This window comes from Felis catus, chromosome F2 (assembly GCF_018350175.1).
Source record: "Felis catus isolate Fca126 chromosome F2, F.catus_Fca126_mat1.0, whole genome shotgun sequence".
In the NCBI taxonomy this organism is placed as follows: domain Eukaryota; kingdom Metazoa; phylum Chordata; class Mammalia; order Carnivora; family Felidae; genus Felis; species Felis catus.
This window is the reverse complement of record NC_058385.1, coordinates 29,280,430-29,299,412: the sequence shown is the minus strand read 5'-3', so window position 1 is coordinate 29,299,412 and position 18,983 is coordinate 29,280,430. Positions and strand designations below refer to the sequence as shown.

General features: G+C 43.4%; 1 protein-coding gene across 2 annotated transcripts in view; it reads left to right on the top strand.

The window, feature by feature from the left end:
* Positions 1-18,983, top strand: part of ZNF704 (zinc finger protein 704) — a 251,738-nt gene that overhangs the window by 196,179 nt on the left and 36,576 nt on the right. For both annotated transcript variants that reach the window (XM_023248442.2, XR_002739471.2), the window contains exons 3-4: positions 6,210-6,313; positions 10,787-11,034. In XM_023248442.2, the coding sequence (XP_023104210.2) occupies positions 6,210-6,313; positions 10,787-11,034 (352 nt within the window). The remainder of the gene's footprint in view (positions 1-6,209; positions 6,314-10,786; positions 11,035-18,983) is intronic.

Here is an 18,983-nt window from a genome sequence, read left to right as displayed (position 1 = left end):
GATATATACACACACACACACACACACACATACATACATGCATACAATGGAATAGAAAAATATCATATGATTTCACTCACATGTGGAATTTAAGAAACAAAACATGAACATAAGCAAAAATAAGATAAAAAGAGAGAGGGAGGCAAACTATAAGAGACTCTTAAATATAGAGAACAAACTGAGGGTTGCTGGCAGGGAGTTGGGTGGGGGGATGGCCTAAATGGTCCACGGGCATTAAGGAGGGCACTTGTTGGGATGAGCAGTGGGTGTTATATGTAAGTGATGAATCAGTAAATTCTCCTGAAATCATTTTACACTATATGTTAACTAACTTGGATCTAAATAAAAATAAATAAAATGATCCTTCACCACAGGTAGCTTCAGAAGTACTAGTCTGTATTGCCTATGTATTATGATGTGTTTGCTCTAATTTTCCCATCTCGTTTGATCAAGCCCACCAGACACTTTATGCAATAGGTAGCTTCCTTAATCTTCCCTAGAGCCTTTAAGAGAAACAAAACTAAAATGAAATGGGAAGGGTTAACATGAAGGAGACTCCTGCTCTTGCTACAAAATGCCTTTAGAAAGGAAACAAAGTTTGGTGCTTAATCGCATTTAAAAGTTAACTGAATCCAGTTTTCCAAACCCTTAGTAAAAGCTTCCCAGAATTCCAAGATTAGAGCTGGTTACCGTGGGCTTTTCTGTACAAGAGATTTCATTTTCTGACTTCATTCCTTGTTTTAGGATTATCACAAGTTTTAAAAGTAATCAAACTTGGTCTAGACAGCAGATTTCTGTAGTTGCTAAGGAACTGGATTAGTGCTAATCTAAGGAATGTATTATTCATTTTTATTTCCGTTTGTTACTACAGTGCTTTAATTGCAGATAAATGTCTTTTATGGCTCTCCGGGGTGTAAAACGTTTCTCTGTTAGCTGGTGGGTTAGCCAGGGGAGACCGTGTTTGCATGCACCCTCGAAGCAGATGGCATTCAGGCATGAAGTGACTCAAAAGAACTAAAAAGCTTCTTGCAGTATAAACAATAGGTGGCCTTGTCAGCACAGGCCACGGCCGAGCGCCCAGGGCCCGACCGGCATAAGACCCAGGGCCCAGGGCCGAGTCGGCTGAGGCTGCCCACACTCCTGACTGCCTCTTCATGTCGCAGATGATGTCATTCTGCAACCTGCTGCCACAGTCACCAGGCAGTCGGTTCCTCAGATAAAAGATTGGTTGTCAAACAAAGGAACTCATTTTCCACACGACAGCCAGAGTGAGCTTGTTGAAAAGCTAGTCTGATAGCATCGCCCCAACCTCCGTGACCTCTCCAACCCCACCCTGCTCGAAACACTTCAGTGATTCCTGGGGCCTTTAAGATGAGGGTTAAAACCTTTACAGAACTTCGAAAGCCCCACCCAGCTGTCCCCTCTCCAAGTGCGCAGGACACTTACTGTGCTCAGCCTTTTTCTGTTCCTTTTGTGGAGGAGCCTTGCCCTTGCTTTTGCACTACCCGGCCCAGAGCTCTCTTAGGCGGCATCAGTGCTCTCACTTCCCGTCCCCCTTAGCCGGAAGCTCTCTCCTCAGCCCAGGGGTCTCCCCTTCCCCAGTGCCTAGATAGAGCCTCCTCAAATCCGTACCGCTCCTTCCTGCACTTGTCACATCTGTAGGTTAATGTTTATTTGCTGTGTGTTTGATTAAGGACTGGTTTTTCAAGACTAGAGCTCAGGAAGGCACAGACTCTGCCTGATTTTCCTTCGGACCGTGTTTCCGGTTGCTAGAAGAGCCCCTAGCACATGGCTAGTACCCAAGACTGAGGACTGAAGGCAGAAACTCTTACACATAAAATCCAAACCGCCTTCCAGACTTTGGCTATTTGTGAACAGCCCTCAAGAGCCATGATGTCATGGGCTGTGTGGTTGCCAAGGTCCTGTGAAGCTCCAGTGAGGGACCAGCAGCTGGCCCTCCATGAGCCAGTTGCCACGTCTTACAGAGTAATTCCTAAGAACTTACAACAGTTCTGTTCACCATGAAAGATAGTAACACCCCCCTCCCCCAAAAGCAACAACTGCTAGTGTTGGTGCCTCATAAGAAGAGCAAGTGAAGTAATCTAACACTGTCCTCTTTCGGGGGGAGGTATGCTGCGGGCATATTCGTGAATTTGACGCTCGATAATAGCCAACATCTACAGAACTCTGACAGTGGCTGAGATTGTGTCCTGGTGCTCGTGTGTGTTTTCTCACTGAATCTTCTCAACAGATCTCTTTTTATCCTCCGTTTACAGATGAAGAAACAGAGATTCAGAGATGTCAAGTGATTTACCCAAGGTCACATAGCTAGTAATGGCACAGAGTAGACTTGAAGCCACGTGATCTAATTCCAGAGCCTGCACTCTTGACCATTACCGTTATCACCTCTCCCAGAGAGGTCCAGGATACATCCTTACCAGATATCAAGGGATTCCTGTCCTCATAGACTAAATACCTCTTTTCATAGAGTAGTTGTCCCTTAGTCTGACACTTTGAGTTTGAGTCAAGATTTAACTGTAAATAGCTAAATAGCCTTCCTTTAGCTCCTGCCCTTTCCAAACATTTTCAGTTGTGATTCATTTCTAAAATACAGATTGATCATCTCTCTCCCAGGTTGATGAATGTTCAGTGGCTTCTCTCTGCTTAAAAGAATACGACAAACCACTTAGCCTGGCACAAGGCCCCGTGAGCTGGCCCAGGGGTGTCCTCTCTCATCACCCACTACATCCTTCAAATAGGACTGTAAGCAGACGGCAAGCCAAAGACTTGCCTGCTTTCCTGCCTGAAATGGGATCCTGTCATCTTGAAATCCTATTCAGCCACCCAAGCCAAGTCAACGTGAGGAACAAATCCTGTATATGACGACAACAAGTATTACTATCATCTTAAAATAATTCTAAATTTTACTACGTTCCATAATGTTCAACAAAGTCTGAGAGGAAGGATTAATTGACAAAGACCTCAGCCTTTTGCAAACATGGGGTGGATAAGGTTTTCAACAGTAGGTTCAAACTCAGTTTCAAATCAGGAAAGAATATTTCACATCACCTCTGGTGGGTTTCTTTTTCCCTCGACAACTGTAAACCTACCAGAAGGCCTTTCTGGCAATTTTCTCAAAGTGTAACAAACTCTACTTCGTATATCATCTCTTCCTGTTTAATTATAAGGATTTGAATTTGCAGCCCAAATTAATCAGTAATTAGATAGTACTGAACCAAAAGAAATTAAACAAAGATAAAAACAAAAACACAACTCAGCACAAGACCACGTCATCTGGTAACATTTCATGCAGCGTGAGAAAATACTCCCAGAGAGATACAGGTTAATTGAATCAGTAAGAACGTATTCTTTAGATTTTTTTTTTTTTTATTATTGTTGTCAGTGGCCTCCAATGCCAGTGGGAAAGCCAGAGGAAATACAAACACAAAAACGCTCTGATGGTTCTAATGTTTATTACTCTTTTCACTCTTGGTCAGAAATCCAGTTTATGACACTCAATAATTGTTTTGAAATGTAGTCGTAGACTTCGGCAGTGCAAAACAAGTGCGTATTTTATAATGATACCTTCCCTGTTGATCTTCATATTTAAAAAATTGATCGGCTTTTGAGTTAATTATCAGTCAGACCTCTAAAGCAAAATGTTCGCCTTAGATGTGAAAAAAAAAAAAATCCAAAAAGATACAAAGCAGATTGAGGAAGGAAAAATAAAGGTCCCCGAAACGAAGATGTAAGTGGGGGGAAAGGCCTGACTGTATAGCAAGCCCCAGGGGGCAAGGAGACGTCTCCCTCTAGTCATGCCGTTTCTCTGTTCCAAGCTCATACTGCTTATCCTGGTTCTCAAGCCTTTTGTTACTAAGAGAAAGAGAAGGCGGACGGTTGGAAAGAGAAGTCAGCCTCTCCAGTAATCCAGTCTTGAAAGACAGGACAGCAGCCTGCTCCTGTGTGCCCCCCACTGGCATGGAGTGATCCTGACAGTTGGGCTCTGGGGAGGGCAGACCGGCAGGGGAACCCCAAGGTCTAGACAGCAGGTTGTAGAGCAAACCTTTCTCCTTCAAGGCCTCCAATTACTCCCTCCCCCTGTGACTACATAGGGAGATAGAGTCAACAACACACTCAAATTTATCTTAAGGCACTTTGAGTTCTTTCTCTGGTGCTGTTTCAGGAAGCTTTGTTTCTGTAAGACATCGGCATCACCTTTCCTCCCAAGTGTGAGGCTCGTGTAAATTATGGATGTTGTAAAATCTTTTAATTGTGTGCCAAATGAATGAGCATTTTTTTCCCCGTTAGTGTATGAAATGGTCTTGAAAACTCCTACAAAGTGAATTTCACTGTGTACTTTCAAGCTGGCTTTCTAGAAGCATTGAATTGCCATTCTCTGTAAAAAACAAACAAAAAAAAACAAAAAACAACCCCACCTAATTTGTCTTTTGATAGAACAATTTGCCAGGAAGGAGGGGAAGGTGCTTTGAGAAGAACTATAGAAGGAAATTTGAAAGATTCCCCTCTTTTGGCACCTAGGATGGAAAGAGTGAGCTTTGTTTAGTAATGCAGGGTCATCGTGGACATTGGAGAGCCGAATTGTAATGATTTTTATGACCTCGGGGTGAAATAAATTAAGCAGCCCCTAACTTTGGGGATACTTTGATTTTTCTCCAATTTATGAGTCTCTTTTCCCAGTGTATTGTGAAGTGATGCTATAAAGTCTCAATCTCTAAGAGTTCATCGCTGTTACAAATGATACGGCACCCCTTGAATGAAAGCCGTATTTGCCAACGTGACATTCATTTGTCAGTATGGTTTATTAATCCTCTGTTGTACTTCTTCAACTGTTCCCTAATTTGAAAATGGAAAATGTTCGTCTCTCAGGAGGTGGCACAATTTATCTGATGTCAATGTATTACGTAAGTCTTTGCCTCTTGATATTAACTTCTTTATTGAAATAAGCTTCAACAAGCTGACTCCAGTTCACAATGACCATTATCTCAGGAACCTTCACTCGGGGTTCACCGGCCAAAATTAATGAACCAGAGTAACCTCTCCATCTCAATGAATGATTACCAGTGGCTCTTCACTGTAACAGCATGGTAACTACTCCTATGACCTATCCTTCCTCTAGGAGAGTATAGCAAAGCAGAGCACAGGAGTTTAAATACCTCTAATTGCCTTTCTCCTCCACTCTCTCCTACTTCAATAAATTCATTCAATGAATGCTCACGCCGAAAGCCTGGGAGCCAGCCTGGATTGCTCCCTTTTGCTCGTTTCCCACCCTCGGTGCATGAGCCAGTCCTGCCAGATTACCTGCCACTGTCCCCACCCTAGTCCTAGCCGCTATTTTTCCTCTTGTTTTGACTCCTAGCAGGTCTCTCCTACTGGCCTCCCTGCTTCTGGTCTGCCTTCCCTAAAGTCCATTCTCCATATAGTAGCTCAGGTAGTTACTTTTAATCATATTGTGTCACTAGGCCTGCTTAACGCCTTCCACTTAGAATAAAATTGAAGTCGCTCCCATGGCCACAGGACTCCACGTGACCAGCTTTGCACCCCTCTCCCCTTCTCACCCAAAGTAGGTGGTTCTTCAAATATCTGGCGCTCCTTCCTGCCACTTCGCCTTTACACAGCTGTCCCTTCTGCTAGGAGGGCATGTCCCTACCTCCTTAGGACTGACCCCTCCCCCTTCACACTTCACCTCAGGTGTCATCTCCTCAGAGAAACCTTTCCTGACCACCCTGAGTGCAACCGCCCTCAGTCACTGTCACGCCAACCTGTTTATACCCTTCATAGCACTTGTTACTATCAGAAATTATTCTTCCCTTTTCTGTTTACTGATAACTGTGTTTCTCCCCACCAGCCTTGTCTGTTGTTCACTGTGTGTCACCTGTGCCTAGAACAAGGTCTAACCTGTAGTTATAGGTCTAACCTACACTCTCAATAAAACACTTGTCAGATAAATATCCAATGAATGAATCCTTCTCTTCCTCATCCTATAGGATTTTGACTGGATCACTTAACCTCCGGACCTCAGCTTCCTGATCTGTACAATAAAGCTAACAATCCTTTGGGTTTTCACGGGGATAAGTTAAAGGAGCAAATGTGTGTAGTAGCATGTGATACATGGTACTTGTGGGGTACGTGGCCCATTGTAGGCAGAGTAAGCACAGATAACAGTGTCCCCCCCCCACCCTGTTTGACAGGAAATCTTCAGAGGAACTGGACATGGACAAGGTGACAGCAGCAATGGTACTAACCAGCTTGTCCACCAGCCCTTTGGTTCGAAGCCCTCCTGTGCGGCCAAACGGTAAGCCTGGGGTCTGGGGCACAGGGAAGGGCCCCCTGACACCAAGAACAGAGCCTCTCTTTGAGGGCTCCCGTTCCTATCAAACACAATAAACAAGTAACCGCCACCCATTAGCAGAAAGCAAGGGGAAGTATGTGTAGAAGAAAGGGAGACCTCACAGCTATCAGCCTCCTGCTCATCTCCCCAGAGACCTCACAGCATCTCATCCATCCATTCAGCTCACATTTACTGAGCTCCATCACCTGTCCAGAACATATCTTTCAGTGCCTGTGTTCCTTTTTTCCTAGATAAATGGAGATTGGTCCAATGAAGTTATTTTCACCAGCATTATTTCTGTTCAATTGGACAGGCAGTTGGATCAAAGAACTCTGAATATTAAATATTTTGAAAAAGTATTGTCCCAATAGAATAATAACTATTAATCAAATAAAAGTATGTAGGCCATTCACTTATTCAATATATATTTATTAGGTACCATGCTAGATGGTTTGAATACATCACTGAAAACAGTGTTCATAATCATTCATATTGTACAGTTCCTTTGGGGAAAAAAAACAACTATCTATCATATTAATGGCTAGCATTTATTAAGCACTTACTGTATGCCAAGTACTAAGCTTGCTTTTTATCATGTAATTCTCACAACTCTATGAGATGTTATTATCACTGTTTTACAGATGAGTAAACTGAGGCACATGTGGATTAACTGACATTTAAACAGCAGAGCTGGCTGAAATTCTATTCCATATCTTTCTAATTCCAGATCTGCTTAGTCGTGATATAATATTGACACATATAATTCAGTGTGATAAATTAGGAGGGAAATGAAGTGGGAAAGCTTGACCCAAGATCTATCAAGAGGAGCTATGTGTTCCTGCCTAGGAGTTTGGACATTAATCTGAGGCTGTAGGATAGTATGATGTGGGCACTGGAAAGTTATGATTGGGTTTACAGGCAAAACCAAAAAACAGAACTGTGTGAGCGTCCTGGGCCTTGGTGGTCACAGTAGGGATGAATAGGACATAAATGAGAAATGTGAAGAAGGTAAAGTCGACGGGACTGAGTGATGGACAGAGAGGATGAAGGAGAGGGAACAGCGAGGGTGACTTCCCGGCAGTCGGTGTGCTTCCGGAAGAGGCCCACTCCCCAAGATAGAACAGAGTAGAGAAGTAGATCTATGGGCAAATGTTTGAGCACGATGTGGGGTTTCTGAAGATGATGCTAAGTCGGGTTTGAGACACGTTTAGTAGTCAGAACCTGAGGATTCTTCAAGGGTCCATGTCTGGTGGAGATTTGGGTGCAACCTAGGACAGAGGCCTGGGCTTTCCGGGAGGAACTGGGAAAGCCATACGAAGAGATGAGATCACCTCGAGGGAGTTGTGTAAAAAGAGTGTAAAGAGAGGATGGCTAAGGGGGATGGTAAGGCCCTTCATCAAGTAAGGGACCAGCAGAGGGAAAAGAGCCTGAGGGGAGCCTGACGGGTTACCACAGAGGTAAGGGAGAACCAGGAGAGTGTGGTTTCATGCAAGCCAAGGGAAAAGCGTGTTTCAGGGAGAGACTCTGATGCTGCAAAAGGTCAACCATGAGAAGGACTAAATTTTGCATCAAGTAGAAGGTCACAGGTGGTTTTGGCAAGATTATTCACAGCGGACAACCCCTGGGCGGAAGCCAGACTGAACTTCAGTTCAAACTTCAGTTCACTGAAATGTCAGCCACTGAGACCACTGGATGAAACTTTGCAGCAAGAGAAAACCTTCTCTTAAAAGCCAGTCTAGTCAATTATGGGATTGAGCTATGGTTCACACATAATTTGGTTTTAAGCAGGAGGTGTTAAAATAAATATGTTGAACGTCCGGTGAGTCCTGACCACAACTTACTCCAATCCACCTGGGGTATAAGGTGCTCTTGAAATGAGCCTAACCGTTCCTACTAAATGACCTGATCGGGGCATGTTGGAAAATAGGTATCCTGACTTCCCTTTCTCAGCTTGGCAACGCCACTAAAGAAAGAGTACAGTGAGAGCAAAACTGAAGGCACCCCCAAAAGCAATCATAGGAGAAAGGAATTGCAGAATTTCATGGAGTCCTCAGCGGAGAAAAAGTATATTTTTAATGTATTCATCATTTTTACCAAATACCATTTATTGCATTCTTTTTTAATTGAGAACATCTTTAACGTTCCTTTGTATTAAAAGGTTAGAATCAAAATAAAGTGTTCACTTCTTCAATGAAAACTTTTGTTAGTCTAGTTATAAAGAAAGTAATTCAGTGTTCATTATGATTTAAAAAATAACTACCCAACTAATAATCCCAAATTGTCTATTATCTCTCATTTAGTCTACAACAGGAAGCAAATTCTTAAAAAAGGAGAGCAGTTTATGATAATGAAGGAATTACCAAATTTTTTAGAAATAAACCGTCGTGATCCTTTTCTGTTTCTGGGAAGAATCATTTTGTCAGGATGTGGGTCTGCAAACAGAGTAAGAGTCCAGCAGTATATGTCTGCATTTTGGGCAAATACTTAAGAAGACAGGATCCTCTTAAAAAACAAACAAAAAAGGAAAACTCTGAATTGGTTCTGATTTTTTTCCGAAAAATCTATTTCTGTATTCTATATCACATTGTCCTTCTGTTTAAATAGTGTTTCTAAAGGTCATTCACAAGTAAACAGATTAACTTTTGGCACTGACACGAAGCAAGGTAACCACACTATAATCATAGTTGATTCTCAAAATAAATTCAGTTCCTCACAGCGAGCATGATTACACATCTAGCACCACGAACGTATTTTGTTTTGTAAGTGCCTACTGCAGTGTATTTATAAGCTTCATAAGCCTGCCAAGCAAGTGTCTCACACCAGGTTCTATTACTAAGGCCTTACATTAGGCTCCTCTTGAAGTCGTGTTGTCCTGAACGGAGGTTTCTTATTTTCTACAGGCAACTTGGGTCCCGTCAGTACATCAGTCTCTGTGTAGACTGCAGAGGTGAGATGCTAATTTGGTTTTGTTGAGGCCGGCGAGGTGTGAGCCCGCATAAATGACCACTGGATTCTGTTAGAGCCTTGCTTTAATGATATGGGTAACTTACATCTGGCATTTCAACTTCAAACTTCAGTCTTGGAAGTGAACTTTTTGTTTGACCTGGCTGAGGAAGACGCTAGAAATCTATAATTATGTGAAAGTGGTTAATAAATTTTTCCATGAATGTTAGTCTACTGTTTACCTTCATTACTAATTACACAGACGTTAGCAGCATATTTTAATGAGGCATTTTGAGATTCTTCCCCCCATGTACTTAGACTATAGTTTTAATATATTCAGAATGCATATAAATATGAAGCAGAAATTATCCTTTAAAAAGAAGGTAGAATTTATGCAAGTGCTAATTAAGATTGGGTATCTTCAAAGGTAAAGCAAATCTTCAGTGATTAAAAGAGCCCCCCCCCACCCCGCCCAAAGACATCCTAACTGGGCAAAGATCTCTCTACATTAGCAGACATTTCATAATGTTTCCCCACGAGTGGAAAGGTAAAATTCAACACCAGTCTTACCAGTAATCATTACCAATAAATTCTCCTCTGATCTCCATTTTGCTGGAGACAAAGGAGGCTGCTCACAGCACAGGGCCCACATGCATGAAGGAGAAAGACCCATGGGTAGACCAGGGTTTGGGCCTCATGCCCACAGGGTTACACAGTAGTCATGTGGCAAGTCACTTAACATCCTGGTGCCTCAGGATCCCCATCTGTACAGTAGGCATAACAGTCCTTACTCTGAGAGACAGATGTTGTGAGAATGCATGAGATTGTGTGAATGAGTTCTGTGAAATGTAAAACATTCACCAAATGGAAGGCACTATCATTTGTTATAATAAGCAGCTGTTAAAATAAGGTAGATGGCTTTAGGTAACTATCCAGAAATTATTCTCTTAGGTTCTTAAACCTTAGACTAACTTTTTCTATGCATGTAATCCAAGGACCACAGACCTATGAGAAATTCCTTTTAAAAAGTTAAAATAGGGGATGGGGGTGGGGGGAGACCAGTGCCAATGATTTCTTTCTTAGAAATGTAGTCAATAAATACATACAGGGCTCCCCAAACTTAGTGAACAAGAACATCTTATTTTTTTCTCATTTTCATATAACTTCCACTGTCATCCTGAGAAGCTAGTGTTGAACAAAACAACACACGTCAGAAAACTGTTAGAAAAACCTGTTATGTGATTAAAATAGCGAAATGTTTATCAACTATAATACGATGCGATTTTTTTTTTTTTTTTGAGATTCTGAGTAAATGTTACGTACGCAGCCGTTGCAAAGTATGGAGTGGGCTGCAAGCGCTTTCAAGAGCATAGAATCGAGGTTTCCCCCCCCCCCCCCCCCCACCGTGCTCCCCAACCCCACCCCCCACGTTCCGCCCGGAACACAGCCAGCTCGCGCTGACAGCACTGACACTGTGTTTGTGTGCACGGACAGAGGGCCTCAGCGGATCCTGGAAGGAGGGAGGAGGCGTGCCTTCCAGCAGCAGCAGCAGCGGCTACTGGAGCTGGAGCGCCCCCAGCGACCAGTCCAACCCGTCCACGCCGTCGCCGCCGCTGTCGGCCGACAGCTTCAAGCCCTTCCGCAGCCCCGCGCCGCAGCCGCAACCGCAGCCCGACGACGGCATCGACGAGGCGGAGGCCAGCAACCTGCTCTTCGACGAGCCCATTCCCAGAAAAAGAAAGGTGGGTGTCGGCCACGCCATTTTCGGGCAGCAGGAACGGCCGCCTTCGAAGGGCCGGTGTGAGCCTGGCGTGGCTGTTCTGCATTCCTGCTGCCCACGTCCCTTGGGAGCCACAGAAACAGCTCGTGCTCCCCTCTGACGTTCTCTGACGTTTCAAAATAAATTAAGGATCACGATTAAAAACAAAAATGATCACATCATTGATACGTTTCTTCCAAGTACACGTGTCCCCGGCCCCATCCTGTGGACGTTTCAACGTAAATTAAGGGTCAGGATTAAAAACAAAAATGATCAAATCACTGACGTGTTCTTTCTAAGTACACATGCCCCCCCCACCCCCCATCCTGTGGTGCAAGAATTAACAACAGGCTTCAGATTGCACTTCAGGCTTGGTTTGGTGATTCACTCTTCGTGGGACTTATTTTGGTGTGTGTGTATATAAAATAAAGTTAATACTCTATTTTCTCTTTTCTGCTTCCGTAAGCCCTGAAGGGTTGTTGGGAAGACTATTTTGCGTCTAATTTTTATAAAACCGGGTTGAAACTTACGTGCAAACTGACGTATAAACCCATGTACGTACCTACATGCTAAAAATGATATAGTTGCCAAATTAAAAGTGAAAAAGGAGACCTAATTAATTGATTATACTTTCATTTAATCCTCACAGCAGTCCTGCTGGTAAGTATTCTATTCCCATTTTGATACGAGAAGGTTAAGGAGCGAGAGGTTATGCATCAACTCACTGCTGTCATGCAGGTTAGAAAGGGCTAGACCTGCCATTCAAACACAGGTTCTGCCTGGACCTAAAGCTCAGATTCTTTTCATTTTCTTCACATACATTGAAATTATTATGTTTGCTCACAATTTTTGGAAAGTATTGCTATTTCATAGGATAGAGCAATGCTACTGCTACATCTAGAAAACACTTTAACGTTATTTTTTAAATCGCCGTATAAATGTGAAACTGTTACTTGATATGTTGGTATTTTAATGGTGGCTTCCTTCTTAATGACTATTCACAAACAAAAATCCAAAGCAAAGCCCCGAGTACTGCAATGCAACCTGTTTTTTTCCCCCAATTCATTCCAAAGAGCAAAACAAAGAGATGGCATCGGTCCAACTGTCCCTCCCTGCTTCTCTCTCAGCATCATTCAGCATGTGCAACAGTAGAGGTTGTACAGCCTCTCTCTCTACCCAGAGAACAGGGCATTCATGTGGTCTCCTGTCCTTCCAGGGGCAGTGGCATGGAGAGTTGCTGTTTTACATACAAGTCCCCTAGGTGGAGGGGGAAGGCTGGAGTGGCTCCAGCATCCTGTGGGGCCCCAGGGACTGAGTCTTCACTCGACTAGTCAGGGAGACAGGCTGGCACTTGTATCGGGGGAACCTGCGGGCAAGTTGGACCCAAAGCCTGCAGGTCTGTGCTTCAGGCTGCACAGACTTTCTCTCTGGGGTCACCTGAGTATGTAGTTGTGGCTCCCATCAAGCAGGTCTTGGCATTGTGGCAAGGACTCCCGGCCGGGGAACCCCCGCCTCATAAGGTGCGCTGCTGAAAGCCTGCCCCAGCCTTTCGTCTCTAATGGAGCCACACCAGTCAAATTCACTCTTGCATTACGTTAAGTTGCACTGGCCACATTTGTACTTAAGGTCTGTCAGCTTCAACTAAATTAGGGGATAGTCAAGTCACCAAAGGAAAAGAGCAAAAAAGCTTCATTACAAAGTGGCTTCATTTGAAGACAGACCCACTCTGCAGTATACGGGGTAGTTGGAAAAAACACATGAATAAAAGCCATATTCTTCCTTCTTTCTTTCTGACTTTTCCAGCTAATCAGAGCCTGGATTTGCCCAGAGGAGTACCCCCTGCTGGCTGAAGCTCACCATCACTAACTTTTAAATCAGGGATCTTACATAGACATTGCCTTTTTATAACTTAAAGTTACTTTGAATAGTGTAATGAGAATGTGGGATGGTTGCTGCTTATTTTTGTATTTATTAAGTGAACCAGCACGTCTTGAGATTGAGACACAGCCACTTCCGTTAAGATTGGATGCTGGGTGGGTGGACACTGATGTGTAAAGAGGCAGTAATGACTTGGGGTGAAAAATGCTGTGCTCATAATGTGGTAGAAACACGGTAACTGTGATGCGGTTGTTTTAGAGCTTTTAAAATCCTTTAAAGATTTCTAAGAGTTAATTTGCGTAATCCATTAGACACTATGTTCTAGTTGGTGAGATGCATCATATCCATTTAAGACCATGGGCAGTTGTGATGGTCATATGTCTTGTGGGGATTGAGAACCTTCTAGATCAGTATTTTCCACACTGCAGGTTTCAATCCACTAGTGGGTTATGAGTCAATTTAATGAGCTGTGAATAGCACTTCTTTAATGAATAGGACAGAATAGGATGCATTGTACTCAATCAGGGTAAGTGTGGTTTCTTGATGTTTTTGCTTCAATTATGCACTTACCTGGGTAATGTACAAAAATTTACCTCTTACTGTGGCTCATGGTTTAAAAAGTTTGGAGCTCCTGTTCTATGTTGTAAAGAGATAACATGGTAAGTGGTAAACGAAGGAGCACTGAACAGAAATCAAGATCCACATCCTAAACTCAACTTGGCCACCCTGAGAACTTAAGAAGATCCTGTATCCCTTTTGATTATCAGCTTCTTCACTTATAAACCAGGCAAACAGGTACTATCGAACCTCTCTCAGGATAATCATGAAGATTAAATGTGACCATAAGTAGAAAGGATGTACAAGCCCTAAAACCCCATGTACTGGAATGTAGCATCATTATAACAGACATTTTTAGACCCTATACAAAGGGGGAAGCAACATTCCCTAGATGGGATTATGAAGCAGCGGTCCTGATCTTTCTCCTCCTTATGAAAGCTCTCTCATCTCTTCTCCTATGTCTCCCACACATGGACATCTCACCCTGACCTCTTAAGGTGATCCATGTTCCTCTTACGGAAGGAGGAAGAGAGTATGAGATGTGTTGCCTAGACAAGGCATTATCTTCTACTATCAGCAGTGATGGAGAAACGTTTGCTGGTAACAACTGCATTTGCATATTTAGTTACAATTTACAACATGCTTTTAACATGTTTTTAGCAGTTTAACAACTGTGCTATACCTTGGCATAGTCGTATCCCCATTCTGCAGAAGAGGCTCACTAAGGTTATACGAATTGCTCAAGGTCCTGTAGCTTATAACGTGGCAAAGATAAGATCAGCCTAGCTGAAATAGCCAAGATGAAATTTTGGAAGCAAATTCAAGGAATCCACATTTCCCTCTGCCCACAGAGGAGAATAACACGGAAAGAAAATAATCAGATGCAGCTACAGCCAACGTTATTTGGCAGGGTGGGATTGGGGTGCAAAGGATCCAGAGAGAAATCCAAGGGCAGAGAACAGAACTCCAGGCTGTCTGCCACAGCCCACTACTTCCTGAATGAAGTACCCATCGCTCTTAAGAGGACCTTTAGCCAAGGTATTGGAAATGGGAGAAACAGAAATGAAAGCCTTCTTTCTCCTGGCTCTGGAGATCAGCCAACCAACTACCTCAAGCCCAGTGCTAGCAGAATTTTTTCTCTGGGATTTCAGACGAACAGACAGGCAGTTCTTCCATGCTCAGAGAAAAGCCAGGACCCAGACTACAGGGGACATGCAGTTCCGGTCATGACCACAAGGTGATGCAGTGACCCTAACTACCGACACTCGGGGAGCCTGGGAGAAAACAGTCTCTATAGTTTACCATCAATCCCAGAAGACCTCTAGAAAATCAAGAAGTGCTGATAACTACTTATGAACATGCTTTTTTCCATGTCAGGTCCCTAATTCTGTCAGATTCTAAGTTTGTCCATCCCTGAACAGGATAAGAAAGTCCAGGCTCTGGAATTAGCACCCCAGCTCAAAACTTATGTATTGAGCAAGTCGCTTGATTTCTCTAAGGCACGGTTTCCTCGTTTCTAAAATATGGATAATGATAGCACCCCACTGATGAGGTTGTTCTGAGGATTATATGAACATTATTGTTCATATTGAACATATCGTTCATGCTGGCTGCTAATACTTTGCTTTCCTTTCTACCCATTTGACAACTGACTGAATAGAAATTTGAGAAGCGTGGGTGTGGAGAGAAAGGGGTGCTCACCTCCATTCTCCATCCTGTCCCCACATTGACTATATCAGTATTGCTGCAGCTCAAGACACTGGATCCCTCAGCCACTTCAGCCACCTTGGACTTATTTAGGGTTAATGGGAGAGGCCAGCCTACGTTCAGGTGAGGGGTGAGGACAACGGCGACAGGGGCAGAAATCAGGGGCCATACAAGGAAACCTGACTCAGGACTCCACATTTCAGAACATCAGCAGCAACTCAAAGACAATAACTACATTCCAGCCTTCATTATTCTCATTGATTTTACAAGTGTCTTGACCACGAACCACCTTACCCGGGGACTAGGGAGAATCCCAAGTCAGAGAAAAAATTGCTGAGTGATCATAAGGTGCTCCAGCAATAGTTTTGTGAGTAGTAAACAATGAATTAATCACTTGCTCCACTCTGCATTTTCAGTCTTTCAGAACCAAAAAAGCAGTGAGTCACTTTAAATTGTGAATGACTGCTCTGAAAAGAAAACAAATGCGTAAAGCCCTCACGCATAAGCTGTTCCCAGTCTCTGCGCTGACTTAATTCCTAGCCCACTAATTCTGAGCAGAGAGTGCCTTCTGCAAGAAGAACCGCTGTTCCAGAAATAGACCCATCTGTTAGAACTGCTGGGGAGGGCGGTGCTAAGAAAAGCAGCTCGGGGTCACACCGTACGGATTTCATGGTGATGACACAGCATCGCCAGCCAGATCAGGGGAGCCGATTGGCCACGGAGAGAATCAGGACACAGAAGAGTGAGATCTAGGCACTTTAGTGATAGGACCTCAGAATAATCTACCACGCAGTACAGAAGATCCGGAGTATTGGACCTCGAAGGACTTCAGAAATCACCCACCACAACCTTTCCAAGTTACAGGACTGCTTGAACACATCCAGATATGTACAAATTCTCCTAAGGATGAGATGCACTTTTACAAGCCACTGATTGAGAAAACAGATCATGGGTACAGATTTTTGTTAACTCATGAATGCTTTTGTCATTGTTCTACAAATCATTTGAAATCAACTTTATTTCGGCATAATCGCCACTCAATAAAATGAACCCATTTTAAGTATACAGTGCAGTGAGTTTTGACTAATTTCTCCACCTGGGTGACCCGCACTGTAATCAGGCCAGTAGTTCACCACTCCTCATGCCCCTCTGAACTCAGATGCCCCTCACAAGACCTGCAAAAACAGACAGCCAGTCAGTGACCTGACTTCTGTCACTATAGGTCCATTTCGCACATTGCAGACTTTCCAGTAGATGGAATCCTACAGTGTGTGCTTTGTAGTGTACAAAAATCCCACGTGTTGGCCACAGGAACTCTCATTCATCTCTGGTGGGAATGTAAAATGGTGCAATCACTTTGTAAAACAGTTTGGCAGTTTCTTATAAATTTAAATAGACGCTTACCATATGACCTGGCAATTCCACTCCTCGATATTTACCTAAGAGATAAGAAAACATATGTCCACAAAAAGACTTGCAGACTTATGGTTCATAGCAGTTTCATTCATTATCACCCCATGCTGCAAACAACCCGCATGTCCATAAAGAGTAAACGGATAAGCAAATTGTGGTATATTCATTCAACAGAATACTACACCACAAAAGGAAATAAACTACTGATACGTGAAACAGTGGACAGATCTCAAAAACATTATGCTGAGGTAAAATAGCCTGACACAAAAGAATGCATTCTGTATTATTCCATTAGAAGAAATCTTTTTCTTATTTTTAAATTTTATTTGTCATCACAGCATCTATAAGCAGTGCCTGTAGATGGGAGATGTTTGATCCACATTTGGTATACATTTGAATTCACCCATCACTTCGCATTAACCTCACACACACAGATTACTTGTTCAGTTCTCCTGTCGTACAAATAAAGCCCTGAAGCTGAGGTGACGTGTATAAGGCTGCTTTCCCAATAAAGGAAAGAACTGGAACCCCTACCAGTTTCTAGGTAGGTAGTGAATTTTTAAATATGTCTGTTCCCTTGCCAGTCTTTTGGAAGCTATTGAGTGGACCTCTTAGTCCCCAAAGAGCCATTGGAGCCTCTGCCAAGCAGTGTGCGTCCCTCCCACATGAGGCAGGCTAGGGAGACATGTATAACACAGCAAACTCAGTTATACAGAATAATTGGATGCTCCCCTTCCATCAAGGACCCTGGTCCTCTCTGGGGAGGCTTAGATGTATCAATGTCCACCCCCAACACACACACACAGACGTGCACATGCACGTGCACACACATACACACACGTACACCTACACATAACACCTCAATCGCCATATGAAACATACCCAAGGATCTTTACACTTTTCTCTCAGAAAAAGCAACTTGGTATTAACCACAGGCTGCTGTGTGGTAAAGCGGACAGTAAAGTGATGTTCATGTATCTTCTGGAACATAACTTTCATTGAACTTATTATCCCTAGACGTGTAATGTAATACTTCAAAACTCAGCTATGTTTCCACTCTTGGACCTGAAGGTAACCTTCAGCAGTCATCTTGTCAGTCCTGTGGACCAGTCTGGGTTTCTTCAGGAAAACAGAAGCCATTCCATGTATTCCAGATACGAAAAAATTCAAAAGCAGGGTTGAGCCTTGCCATGGGAAGGGCAAGCAGAGAAAAGATGAGGGAAGCCTTGGCCAGAGATCTCAGCCTGTCACCCCAAAGCAGCTGTCTTCCGAGACAGTCTGGAAACCGCTGCGAAGGTCACACATCTCCAGGAAGCTGTCTCCAGCCTTCATAGCCTACTGCACCAAAGTTGGGTGATTCTGAAGAGCTTGCCTGGAAGCTGCTGAGGAGCTCACATCAGGCGTGTTTGAGATCCCAGGAGTCTGCCTGTAACCGCTGAGAGCTTCACTCCTGCGGGGTTGTTGTGTGAAACTAGGCACATGTATGGAAGACCCTAGCATAGTGTGGTTCCCAGCCAAGGGTGGCCTCGTCTCCCTCGGACATCCTCCTCTGTGAACGTCTTTCTGTTAGAGCTGCGAGGGGCAGCTGGGGCAGAAGCACTGAAGGGCACGTTCAGACTCAGCCCTGCGATTGCCCCAGCAACTTTGCTTGGTTTGGCCTCCTTGGGAGAGCTAGGACCCATGTGGCAACTTGGGTGACGTTTACTTAGCTATTTTTTCCTGTCCTCCTCCTCCCATGGCTTGTTTTTTCTTTTCATGTAACAGTGAGTAGTCTGTTTGTAGACAAAGGATTTGTTTCCATTGGATGTCGTTAGGGGACTTTGAAAAGTACTTACCCACTATTTAAGGGGCCCCATGGTTTGACACATGAACATCCTTCACCTACGTAGAGAGAAGCCACTTGATTTCATTCAAGTTGAGATATCCTTTTAATATACTTTTATTCTCCCAAATTAGTCAAGCAAGTGTGATAGGGTGACTCCATTTTTAAATAAATAACTTTCAAAAATTAAAAGGATAATTTTTACGTTTGTAGATTAATGTAAAAATAAGATCCCCCTCCCCAATATTTCCACCATGGCGTAGTACATTTTTATTTGCAGGACATATCCTCTCCTCAAAAAAGATAATGTTCAGATACTTTTATGAGCTGCTTTTCCCCTGTATCAGTCAAGGTTCGGGCAGAAAACAGGTGCTGTACTCAAGTGGAACAATTGAGAAGAGTTTAATGAAGAAGCTATTGACAAAGGTGTAGACAGGGTTCAGAGACATCAGGAGAAGTTCCCCCAAAAGCTAACAACATTACCACCCCTAAGCCTGAAGAGGCAAATAAACAGAGAGGTTTCCAGAACCCAGGGGGTTACCAAAACTCTGAAA